Raw genomic sequence first — 12,063 nt, forward strand, 5'->3', positions numbered from 1 at the left:
TTAGCCTCTGGCTCACACATTTTTGTTTTAACTCAGGAAAAATAGCTCCAGAGCAAACTAATGTATGCAGTAGCTCACAATTTTAATGCCAATAGCTCACAAAATAGATTTTTTTGCTCACAGCTTAGAGGGAACATTGCTCCAGAACATCTTCTAACAAAATCACAAAAGAGGTGGGGGAAGGAGTAAAAATGCTTATCATTTAAAAAGTAGGAATTTGCATTCTTTTTTCAGGACTACATATCAACTCTCTTGCTAAATGGCTATGAGAAACTGGAAGATTTAAAAGATCTAAAAGAGAGCCATTTGATTGAGCTAAAGATTGAAAACCAAGAAGACAGAATGAGATTGCTATCTGCTATTGAAAGCCTGCAGGACTATGAAAGTGAGTGCTACATTTTTTCTTAGCTTTATGTTGTCAATTTAATGAATAACTGTGAATTCTAGAATAAGTGAAACAATGGGCATGCCATCAGAAGGTATAATTTTGAAGAGTACTTTCAATACAGTTAATGCTCAACAATTAACAATGTTGAAAAACAGCTTGTATTCTTCCCACAAGAAGCATACATGTGAAGAAGTCACAATGTGCAAAGGCATCCCCAGCTAGCATGGAGCAGACATGTCTGTTTAGGGTACCTCAGTATTTAGGATCTAGCCTGTCTATACCAAGGTCAACATTCAGACCAACACTAAAAAGAACAAGGGGAAATAAGTTTCTTAAACAGAAATTATTTTTATTTAATAAACAGAAAGGAGACCAAATTAAGTTAAGTAATTTACTGAGCAAAAGGATACCAAAAATTCCTGGAATTATTAGGATTAATTGGGAATATTGGGAGCTTCCCTGGACTGCTTTCTTCCCCCCTCTCCCCACTCTACATGTTTTTATGTCACCCAGGGCTTGATATTGGCTTGTTGGACTGCTTTAGCTAAGATTTTGTCAGTTTCAAGTGTTTTTGTTGTTTCTTAAAAGTTCATTTTTTTGCTGGAGTTAGTTTGTGTCAGATTCACAGGGAGTGTTGTAGATTCTTGCATTTTACATTGAAATTTTCATGTTTTAGAGAGGGTAAAGTTCTCAAGATTTACGTAGTTCAGATTCATGGGTTTTACACAGGTTCAGATTCTCAGGTTTTACATTGGTTACTTTCCTTTGAGTAAAAATTCTTGAGTTTTTCATTTTTTGCAGTTTCTCCCTTAGAGATGGGCATGAAATGTGAAAATGGTGGTTGATTTGGTTGCCCAAATCGGTGGTTCAGTTGTTTCATGTGTTTTTATTTTCAATTTCCCAAACAATTTGTGATTCATTGGTTTGTGTGGTTTGAGGAGGCATAGCCCCCAAGTGGGCTAGAGACACCAGCTTGCAGCAAATTCTTCAGTGAACTCTCCTCTACTAGGTTTCCAAGTTTAGAGCAAATTGGATTTTTTTTGGGGGGGGGGGGCTGAACTACAAGCCCCCCAAAGCAGGTGACCCCAGTAAACTGCTCTCTGAGAGTATATCAAGCTGGGGAAAGACAGGAAAGCTGCCATGCAGCTTCCAGTTGGTTTCACCCCCAGGAAGCATGGAAATTGACAAGACACCACAGCTTAGCTCTCCCAGCACCTGTGCTTCTGGTCAGTTTCCAGTGAAACTGACTAGAAGCCACAGGGGGGCTGGGGAGAGTGCAGCTACAGTGTCTAGTCGGTTTCACTGGAAACTGACAAGAAGCGCTGGCTGTGGGGGATAGCAGCGCTGCCATTTCTAGTTAGTTTCACTGAAATCGCTGACCTTGAGCCAGACATTCTGGAGTGTGAAGTCAAATAGGCCTTAGAAAGCATTACTAACAAAAAAGCAAGTGGAGATGTTACGGTATTCCAGTTCAGCTATTCAAAGTCCTAAAAAATGATGCTGTTAAAGTGATGCACAAATTATGACAACAAATCTGGAAAACGCAACAGTGGCCACAGGATTGGAAAAGGTCAGTTTATATTCCAATCCGAAAGAAGGGTAATGCCAATGAATGTTCAAATTATCACACCATTCCATTCATTTCACATGCCAGCAAGGTCATGTTAAATATACTACAAGCTAGGCATCAGCAATATGTAGATTGGGAACTACCAGAAATTCAAGCTGGATTTCGAAGAGGTAGAGGAACTAGAGATCAGATTACCAACATTCGCTGGATTATGGAGAAAGCACAGGAGTATCAGAAAAACGGCTATTTCTGTTTCATTGACTATGCAAAAGCCTTTGATTGTGTGAATCACAACAAACTGTGGCATGTCCTTAAAGAGATGGAAGTACCAGACCACCTCACATGTTTCCTGAGAAATCTGTATAAGGGTCAAGAAGCAACGGTCAAAATGGGATATGGAACAACTGATTGGTTTAGAATAGGGAAAGGAGTTTGACAAGGATGTATATTGTCACCCTGCTTATTTAACCTATATGCAGTGTACATCATGTGGAATGCTGGCCTGGATGAAGCAGAAGCCGGAATTAAGATTGCCGGGGAAAACATCAACAACCTCAGATATGCAGATGACACCACTCTAATGGCAGAAAGTGAGGAGGACCTAAATAACCTCTTGTTGAGGGTGATAGAGGAGAGCACAAAAGTAGGCTTGAAACTCGACATCAAAAAAGCTAAGATCATGGCATCCGGCCACATCACACCATGGCAAATAGAAAGGGAAGACATGGAAGTAGTGACAGACTTCACATTGCTGGGATCCAAGATTACTGCAGATGGTGACTGCTGCCATGAAATTAAAAGACGTTTGCTCCTTGGGAGGACAGCTATGGCGAACCTGGGCAGTATAATAAAAAGTAGAGACATCACCCTGCCAACAAAAGTCCATATAGTCAAAGCGATGGTATTCCCAGTAGTAGTTTATGGCTGTGAGAGCTGGACCATAAGGAAGGCCAAGCACAGAAGAATAGATGCTTTTGAGATGTGGTGCTGGAGAAGAATCTTGAGAGTGCCTTGGACTGCAAGAAGATCAAATCAGTCAGTCCTAAGGGAAATCAACCCAGACTGTTCCCTAGAAAGTCAGATGCTGAAGCTGAAGCTCAAATACTTTGGCCACCAAATGAGAAGGGCACACTCCCTGGAGAAGATCCTGATGCTGGGAAAGACAGAAGGCAAAAGAAGGGGACGGCAAAAGATGAGATGGCTGGACAGTGTTACTGATGTAACAAACATGAATTTGAGCAGACTTCAGAGGATGGTGGAAGACAGGAGGGTCTGGCGTGAGTTTTCCCATGGGGTCGCAAAGAGTCGGACTTGACTGTGCGACTGAACAACAACAACAGTTTGTCCGGAAAAACAAAGTAAACACAAACCAAACAACATGCCAAGAAAAAATGGCTGGTTCATTTTGTATTTGTGTGCAGTGAGATCAGGCAAGCCAGTCTGGAGTGAACCACTAAACCATTTTTAGCATGAATCATGATCCATGCTTTGGTTCATGCCCATCCCTATTCTCCACCTCCATAGGAAGCAGTGGAGGACAGCTGGAGCAGCTTGTTCAGGGGCCCATAAAATTGAACTCCCTGGTTCTACTGACTTGAAATTTGGGGGATATTTAAATGACAGGCACCAAGAACAGTCAAATATGAACAGTAATCGAGGAGCTCTCTCTCCAGGTGAAAGAATACCAAAAAATGGAGTAGAACAAACACATCATGCTCTACAGATTGTACTTAAATAGATGTTTTTTTGATCTTTCTTATAGCTTCCTGTCTAGTAACTGAATAAAGTGAGTGCAAGGAAAGAGACTACAAGGAACTGTAGCCATTGTTCAACAAGTTTATCCTAATGGGAAATGTAATAGGGAAAATTTAAGGGAACATTTAAGAAATATTGTTGCCACTGAAATTATATAACATCAAGGATGATAGCACCACATTGTTTTGATTGTTTTAATTATTGAATGTTAAATTTTATAACATTGTTGTGGATTTTAATTGTCTGTTGTTTTATGTTGTGAGCCGCCCTGAGCCTGCTTTGGCTGGGAGGGCGGGATAAAAATCAAATAAAGTAAAGTAAATAGTTCCCTCTGACTAAGTTGAGGTAGCCCTCTTGGATGTTGGAGTGTTAAACTTTAACTTAAAGGGAAAAGCCTTCAACCAGTCTTGAGTTTTAAGAGACAGTTGTCCCAATTCAGCTTGGAGGGCTACCCTCGCTACACAATTTGGAATTCCACAGATGGAATGATGGAATTTAAGAAGAATGGAATCTAAAGACTCCCCTATTTTGTCAATCCAAGTATCAGCTCCATATAAACTTTGTGCAACCACCTTGGGGTTAAACAGTCTGATGGTGGCTGGGATATACTAAACACTTGGGGAATAAAAGAAACAACAAATAGTTGATGCTGCTGTAGCCAATCTTTTAACCTGAGCAGCTTGCACTGCCCAAATTAATAACTTGTCAAATGAGGCCTCTAACTATTTAAAATAGGGGCCTCCTCAATATCACTACCATTAATTTTTGACTTCTGGTGTACCTGAGATTTTTTTTCAAAAACAAAATCTTTGATTTTTGATAGTTAACTATCAGGTGTTCTTCCAGACAAAAAGAGACAAAAGCCTGTATCAGAGAGACAGTCCTGATGTTGTTCTTAATAGGAAAACTGCCTTCAGTGAAAAGTAGAATATAAACTTTAACTTTAGCAATGGATGGAGAGTAACAGTCTGGGGCAGAGACAGCAGAAATCATACTGTAGATATGTTAGCAAAATTGCTGTGGATCTCCTCTCAGATGGGGGAATTAGCAGAGAAGACCCTGGCAGAGTGTAGGAGAGATCTTTTACCAATTTACGGAGGTGTAGTTTTCAGAACAAAACTCCAACAGTAAAATAGTTTTAAAATAAAATGTTTACTTAGAAAATATATAAAAAATACAATCACACATAAACAATCAAACACATGCAAACAAGAACTAGGAAAAACAGTAATGAAAAATGGGGATATTGAGGAATATTGCAAGGGCAGGGGGTGTTGATACTACCTGGTCCATGGATCCTTGAAGCAGAAGGCGTGAAGGTGGAGAGTAGCCCAAACACAGTTTGGGAGTGCAAGTCTGTGGTAGGGTAAGACAAGACACCCTGAACTTGCCATGTGCTGGCCTTATATTACCAAATTTGTGCCCTCAGGTAATGAGGTCATGTGGTGTGTGACCAGTAGGTCAGGTGACCTGTGATACTGCAGTGATGCCAGTATATGTGACTCTTATGTCACCAAAAGGGGCGGACAGGGGGATGCTCCCAGAGGCTTGATAGGATTAGTGGGACTTGATGGGGTTACCTATTGAAAAAAACTACCTCAAACAAAGAAAAGTTGGTCAATTTAAAGCCAAATTGCTTATCTCATTGTAACACCAGAGCAAGCACAATGGGGATGATCTCTGTGATGGGATTAAGACTTTAGCAACAGTCACTTCCTTGGGCTTTTCTTTGTGTCCAGTGATCTTCTCAATGGCTGACAGGAACAAACCTTTGTTATGTGCAGGTGTCATAGCAAGCTTTTTTGTCCAACTGCTGGCTACTTCATCTGCATCTGCATTGACACACCTGGAGAATGTGACTCTCCTGCTTTACCTTCATGGCTGAACAACATGGATCCAGGGTCACCTTCATCATGGCTTCGGCTGCAAGCTGTTCTTAAGAGGCTGTCTTCCTTGGACAGAAGTGCAGTTGTGTTCTGCATGGCTTGGCAGCTTCTTGGAGAAGCCTGATATAGAGTCCTTCCATGCAGGAGAAATGCACAGTTACAGCACTGGCAGGAACAAGCAGGGAGGCCTCTTAGCTAGGCTGGAGTGCTTGCTGTTTGGCCCCACACAGAGTAAAAATGTCCATATTGAGTTAGTTCTTATACCCAGTGTTTTCTGCTTATCACTGAATATTCATAGAAGCAGTTTGCCTGTGTTCACACAATATAAGTTCATAACAATAAGAGTCCTGTATCTGTGACACTACGCCAGAGTACAGTCCATAAGTGGTGACAAAAAGGGGGTTCAGGGAGTCTGGAACCAGGGCCAGAGTGAACATAGTTCATTTAAAGATGAAGGAGGGGCCTCATGCTTACAGATATATAAATTTACAAGATTATGCATTGGATGAAGAAAGTAGAGAAAGAAGTACTTTTCTCCTTTTCTCACAATACAATAACTCGTGGGCATTCAATGAAATTGCTGAGTAGTCAGGTTAAAACAGATAAAAGGAAGTACTTCTTCACCCAAAGGGTGATTAACATGTGGAATTCACTGCCGCAGGAGATGGTGGCGGCTACAAGCTTAGCCAACTTTAAAAGGGGGTTGGATAAAAATATGGAGCAGAGGTCCATCAGTGGCTATTAGCCACAGTATATATATGTAGTTCAATAGGCCATTGGCCTGATCCAACATGGCTTCTCTTATGTTCTTAAATTAAACAATAAAGCAACACTTATAAAGGTATTTGGATTTGAATAAAGTGACACACTTCCTGGTGTAGGGAATTTATGTTGGAAAGTTGTCTAATCCATAATGGATTTATGCAGTGGACTTAGAATACAAAATCTCAATCAAAGCCAACAGCCTTTTGTCAGTAGATGTTAGTTTTAGTTTGTGCCACAGTTGGGCAGGGGATACAGTACCAAAAGCCACCTTCAAATTCATGAAGGCACCAGCAAGGATCCCCTGACTCTTGGGTGTATATTGATCAAAAACTGCAATGCCAGAAGATGATTATCTGTATCAACCCCTTCCTAAATCTGGCCTGTTCCCTTCCCAGGATTTTATTAGTTTCCAGCCAGTTCACAAGTCGGTAATAAAGGGCCAGAGCATAAAGCAGGGGTGTTAAACATGCTGCCTGGGGGCCGAATATGGCCCCCAAGCAACTGGCTGTCATCTGCTTCCTTCTCCCACTTTCTTGCTTCCTTCTGCATCACAGCCTACTTTCCCAGGCTTGCTTAATTGCACAGGAATTCACAATACAAGAACTCGTGGGCATTCGATGAAATTGCTGAGCAGACGGGTTAAAATGGATCAAAGGAAGTACTTCTTCACCCAAAGGGTGATTAACATGTGGAATTCACTGCCACAGGAGGTGGTGGCGGCCACAAGCATAGCCACCTTCAAGAGGGGGTTAGATAAAAATATGGAGCAGAGGTCCATCATTGGCTATTAGCCACAGTGTGCATGTGTGTGTGTGTGTGTGTGTATATATATATATATATAATTTTTTTTTGGCCACTGTGTGACAGAGTGTTGGACTGGATGGGCCATTGGCCTGATCTAACATGGCTTCTCTTATGTTCTTATGTAGGAGCTACAGAGAAAAACCTCTATTTTATCCATTGGCTGAGGCTCCTCCCTTGGGGAGTAAATGGGAGAGGCAGAGCTTGTTTTGCCAGGCTCACAGAATCGCACAGCAGAGCTACTGAGCCAAGCCTCTCTTCCTTCTATTGACTGAGGCTGCTCCCCCTCCTGGTCCCCTAGGGGGGAGGGAAAGAGCCAGAGCTTCCTTTGCCCAGCTCACTAGAACCTAGGGGAAAGTAATAAAGAAAGCACCTTTGAGACCGATGAGTGCTAATGTTTTAAGCACGTTTTATTTTAAGGGTTTAAAAAAAAACCTTTAATTATGTTTTCCTGTGTTATTTATAAAGTTTGTATCTCTGCTATCTAATCTTAAATGGCCCATCCCAACAAGGTCTCATTTATGTCTGTTCTGGCCCTCATAACAAGTGAGTTCAACACACCTAGCGTAACGCTTCCTGGCCAGTGCTAAAAGGCTGATTGGCCTGTATTTGGGTGTGTCTGCTTTGTCTCCCTTCTTATAAACTGCTATTATGATAGCATGGCTCCAAGTGAGTGGCATAATTCCTGACACATTTATCTGAGTGACTACAGTTGCCAATATATTCTTTCACCATGAGATACTGGCTTTGAAGAGTTTTGGGGGAATTCTGCACTGCCTTCTCATTCTTCATTTGAGAAATCAGAAAACTAATTTCAGCTGGTTGGATAGGGGACCACTCCAGTAGTTCAGCTAGGTTTCAATTACTCTGATAATCAAAGAACAAAGTTTGAATCTAGTGGTACCTTTAAGACCAACAAAGTCAATACTATGTATCTGAAGAAGTATGTATGCACATGAAACTTATACCCAGAATTAAAAACTTTGTTAGTTTTAAAGGTGCCACTGAACTCAAACTTTGTCCTGTTGCTTCAGATCAACCCGACTACCAAACTGAATCTAATAATCAGTTATTACAAGAACTAGCAAAAATATGAGCAAGTGTTTCTTCCAAATATGCAAAGAAATATTTATTTATTTATTTATCAGTTGGATTTTTATGCCAGCATTCTCTGAAAGCAGGACTCAGGGCAGCTCACTATGAATTAAAATACAATTAAAACAATAGATAAAACCTTCCATGATTATACAATAGATAATAATCAAATCCAGATGGTCCATAAACATAGGGCATAATGCTCCTATGGGTCTATAAAATACCCAAAATGGAACTTTGGGCAGTGGGCAAACACCCTCCTAAGTCATTGAACGTACCAGGTTGGGGGTGGAGCAGAGAAGGCCAGAATAACAAGACACCCATCACCTCAACCAAAGGCCCGAGGGAACATGTCCATTTTACAGGCCCTGAAGCTGAGATGAAAGTGGGCTCCTAGTATGCAGAACTGAGTTAACCAGCTTCCAAAATTCACTAAGATTTCTATTATTTTTGGCAGCTCTTATTAGCTTTTGACAACTAGTGAGGCAAGCTTCTTCTTTGTTCTTGCATATAGATTGCCTATAACCTTTAAAAAAAATGTAATGCAGTTGAAGAGCTAGCACACCACCTGTATTCCATGAGTTCAACTCAAGATTAAACCAGCTCCCTCCCCGCTTTTTGGTAGGTTTCAGAGCCTTATTTCTATAGGTTGGATTAGAGTATGCAGGCAACAAATAGGAGTAAATTTGCTCTGCTTTACAGCAGCTATCATGCACAGAAGATCCTAGAGCAGTGGTTCCCAAGCACCGGGCCCTGGACTGGTACCAGTCTGTGGCCCATCAGCAACTGGGCCGCCAGCCGAGCTGCCCCCCCCCCCCCGTGATGCCCCACAGCCTCCCATGCCACCTCCTCCCCCTCCAATGTCGCCTCCTCTTTGCTCTGTGTTTATTAGGTTAAGCCGGGGAAAGCACCTTCCCAGCTCTTCAAAAGCTCACCTCTCTCCCCCAAGGCAGCAGCTAATTCACGGGGGAAACTGGCAGCAGCAGCAAGCGACTGCTGAACAAGCCTCGCTGTTCAGGCAAAGGCAGCGCCGCTTGTTTAGCAGATCGCTCACCACTGCTGCCATGGACTGGGGGGAGAAGTGAGCTTTTAAAGAGCCGGGAAGATACTTCCCCTGGCTTAACATAATACACACAGAGGGAGGAGGAGGAGACACAGGAGAATGAGGAGGGGGAAGGGTGGGGGGAATGGCGAGACTGCGCAGCATAAGGGGAAGGCCAAATTCAGTCCCCCCACCCTGCCGGTCCCTGGTGCCAAAAAGGTTGTGGATGCACCCTCAGAAGGGACCTCTTCTTCGGTTGGTGAGCGGGTATCCTTTCGCGCCAAGGAACCATCCCTGGGCAGGGGGAGAGGGGGGGTCTTGGTAGTTGGTGATTCGATCCTTAGGCAAGTAGACAGCTGGGTGGCAAAACCGCGTATTGACCGTATGGTGACTTGCCTGCCTGGTGGGAAGGTAGCGGACATTACGCGTGTAGTAGATAGGCTAATAGACAGTGCTGGGGAGGAGCCTGTGGTCGTGGTGCATGTTGGCACCAACGATGTGGGGAAATGCAGTCGTGAGGTCCTGGAGGAGAAATTTAGGCTGCTAGGTGGGAGACTTAAGGCCAGGACCTCCAAAGTGGCCTTCTCGGAAGCGCTACCTGTTCCACGTGCAGGGCAGGAGAGACAGGCGCAAATTAGAAGTCTCAATGTGTGGATGAGACGATGGTGTAAGGAGGAAGGGTTTAAGTTTGTTAGGCACTGGGATGCTTTCTGGAACAAGCGGGAGCTGTACAAAAGAGACGGTCTCCACTTGTCTCCGGATGGAACCAGGCTGCTGGCGCTTAAAATCAAAAAGGTGGCAGAGCAGTTTTTAAACTAAATCTTGGAGGAAAGCTGACAGGAGATGGTATGTCTCTGGTTTGGGAGGACTCGTCTCAAAGAGATGAAGGGTTGGCTTCTATTTTTCTACCGGGCAACGGATCAGAGTTGTCCACTGTGATGGTGACAAACAGTATGGACTGTCTGCCAGAGTCTCGAGGCGGCAGGAGGGAGGTGGCGGGCCTAGCTTGCCTGGGAAATTATAAATGTTTGTATGCAAATGCTAGAAGTGTTCGAAGTAAAATTGGTGAATTGGAATGTTTAGTGTTGGGAGAAAACATAGACATTGTGGGAATTTCAGAAACTTGGTGGAATGAGGAGAATCAGTGGGACACGGTGATCCCTGGATATAAGTTATATCGGAAGGATAGGGAGGGAAGGGTTGGAGGTGGGGTGGCTCTGTATGTCAGAGAGGATATACGGTCCAGTAAGACTGAGGTCAGAGAATTAGATTCCCTTTTAGGATTGCTTTGGGTTGAAATAGAGGGCCCAACAGGAAATTTAACTATGGGAGTTTGTTATCGCCCACCAAATCAAAAGAGAGAGGACGATTATAATATGATGGAAGGCTTAAAGATAGCGGCTAAACGTAAAAACTGTGTCATAATAGGTGATTTTAACTACCCGCAGATTGATTGGGTCAATATGTGTTCTGGTCGAGAGAAAGAGATTGAGTTTCTTGATGCTCTCAATGACTGTGCTATGGAGCAGATGGTCTCAAAACCTACCAGGGATGGGGCGATCCTGGATCTGGTCCTAAGTAATGCCCAAGACTTGGTGAGAGATGTAAAAGTGATTGCGCCGCTTGGGAGCAGTGACCATAATGTTATTGATTTCACTGTTTGTATAAATAGGGAGTTGCCCAAAAAGACCGCCACAACCACATTTAACTTTAAAAGGGTAAATTCTCTCAGATGAGGAGGCATGTGAGGAGGAAACTGAAAGGAAAGGTAAATACGGTCAAAACCCTTGGGGAAGCTTGGAGACTATTTAAAACTATAATCCTAGAAGCTCAGATAAAATACATACCACAAGTTAGGAAAGGCACAAACAGGTATAAGAAGAGGCCAGCATGGTTAACAAACAAAGTAATGGAAGCTGTAAAAGGTAAGAAGGACTCCTTTAAGCGGTGGAAGACCAGTCCAAATGAGATTAATAAAAGGGAACACAGGCAGTGGCAAATCAAATGCAAGACTGTGATCAAGCAGGCAAAAAGGGACTATGAGGAGCATATTGCAAAAAACATAAAGACCAACAATAAAAATTTCTTCAAATATATTAGAAGTAGGAAACCAGCCAGGGAGGCAGTGGGGCCCTTGGATGACCATGGGGTAAAAGGATTACTGAAGGAGGATGGGAAAATGGCTGAGAAGCTGAATGCATTTTTTGCCTCTGTCTTCACCGTGGAAGGTGAGAAGTGTTTGCCCGCCCCAGAACCACTAATATTGGAAGGGGTGTTGAAAGACCTGAGTCAGATTGAGGTGACAAAAGAGGAGGTCCTACAACTAATAGACAAATTAAAAACTAATAAGTCACCGGGTCCGGATGGCATACATCCGAGAGTTCTGAAAGAACTCAAAGTTGAACTTGTGGATCTTCTAACAAAAATCTGTAATCTTTCATTGAAATCTGCCTCTGTTCCTGAGGACTGGAAGGTAGCAAATGTCACCCCCATCTTTAAAAAGGGTTCCAGAGGAGATCTGGGAAATTACAGGCCTGTCAGTCTGACTTCAATACCGGGAAAGTTGGTAGAAACCATTATCAAGGACAGAATGAATAGGCACATTGATGAACACGGGTTATTGAGGAAGACTCAGCATGGGTTCTGTAGGGGAAGATCTTGCCTCACTAACCTGTTACATTTCTTTGAGGGGGTGAACAAACATGTGGACAAAGGAGACCCGATAGATGTTGTTTACCTTGACTTCCAGAAAGCTTTTGAT

The 12,063-nt window shown here is 42.9% G+C and overlaps 1 protein-coding gene across 2 annotated transcripts in view; it reads left to right on the forward strand.

The window, feature by feature from the left end:
- Positions 1–12,063, forward strand: part of SAMSN1 (SAM domain, SH3 domain and nuclear localization signals 1) — a 231,578-nt gene that overhangs the window by 198,757 nt on the left and 20,758 nt on the right. For both annotated transcript variants that reach the window (XM_060234405.1, XM_060234406.1), the window contains one exon: positions 235–385. In XM_060234405.1, the coding sequence (XP_060090388.1) occupies positions 235–385 (151 nt within the window). The remainder of the gene's footprint in view (positions 1–234; positions 386–12,063) is intronic.

This window comes from Heteronotia binoei, chromosome 3, assembly GCF_032191835.1.
Source record: "Heteronotia binoei isolate CCM8104 ecotype False Entrance Well chromosome 3, APGP_CSIRO_Hbin_v1, whole genome shotgun sequence".
Taxonomy (NCBI): domain Eukaryota; kingdom Metazoa; phylum Chordata; class Lepidosauria; order Squamata; family Gekkonidae; genus Heteronotia; species Heteronotia binoei.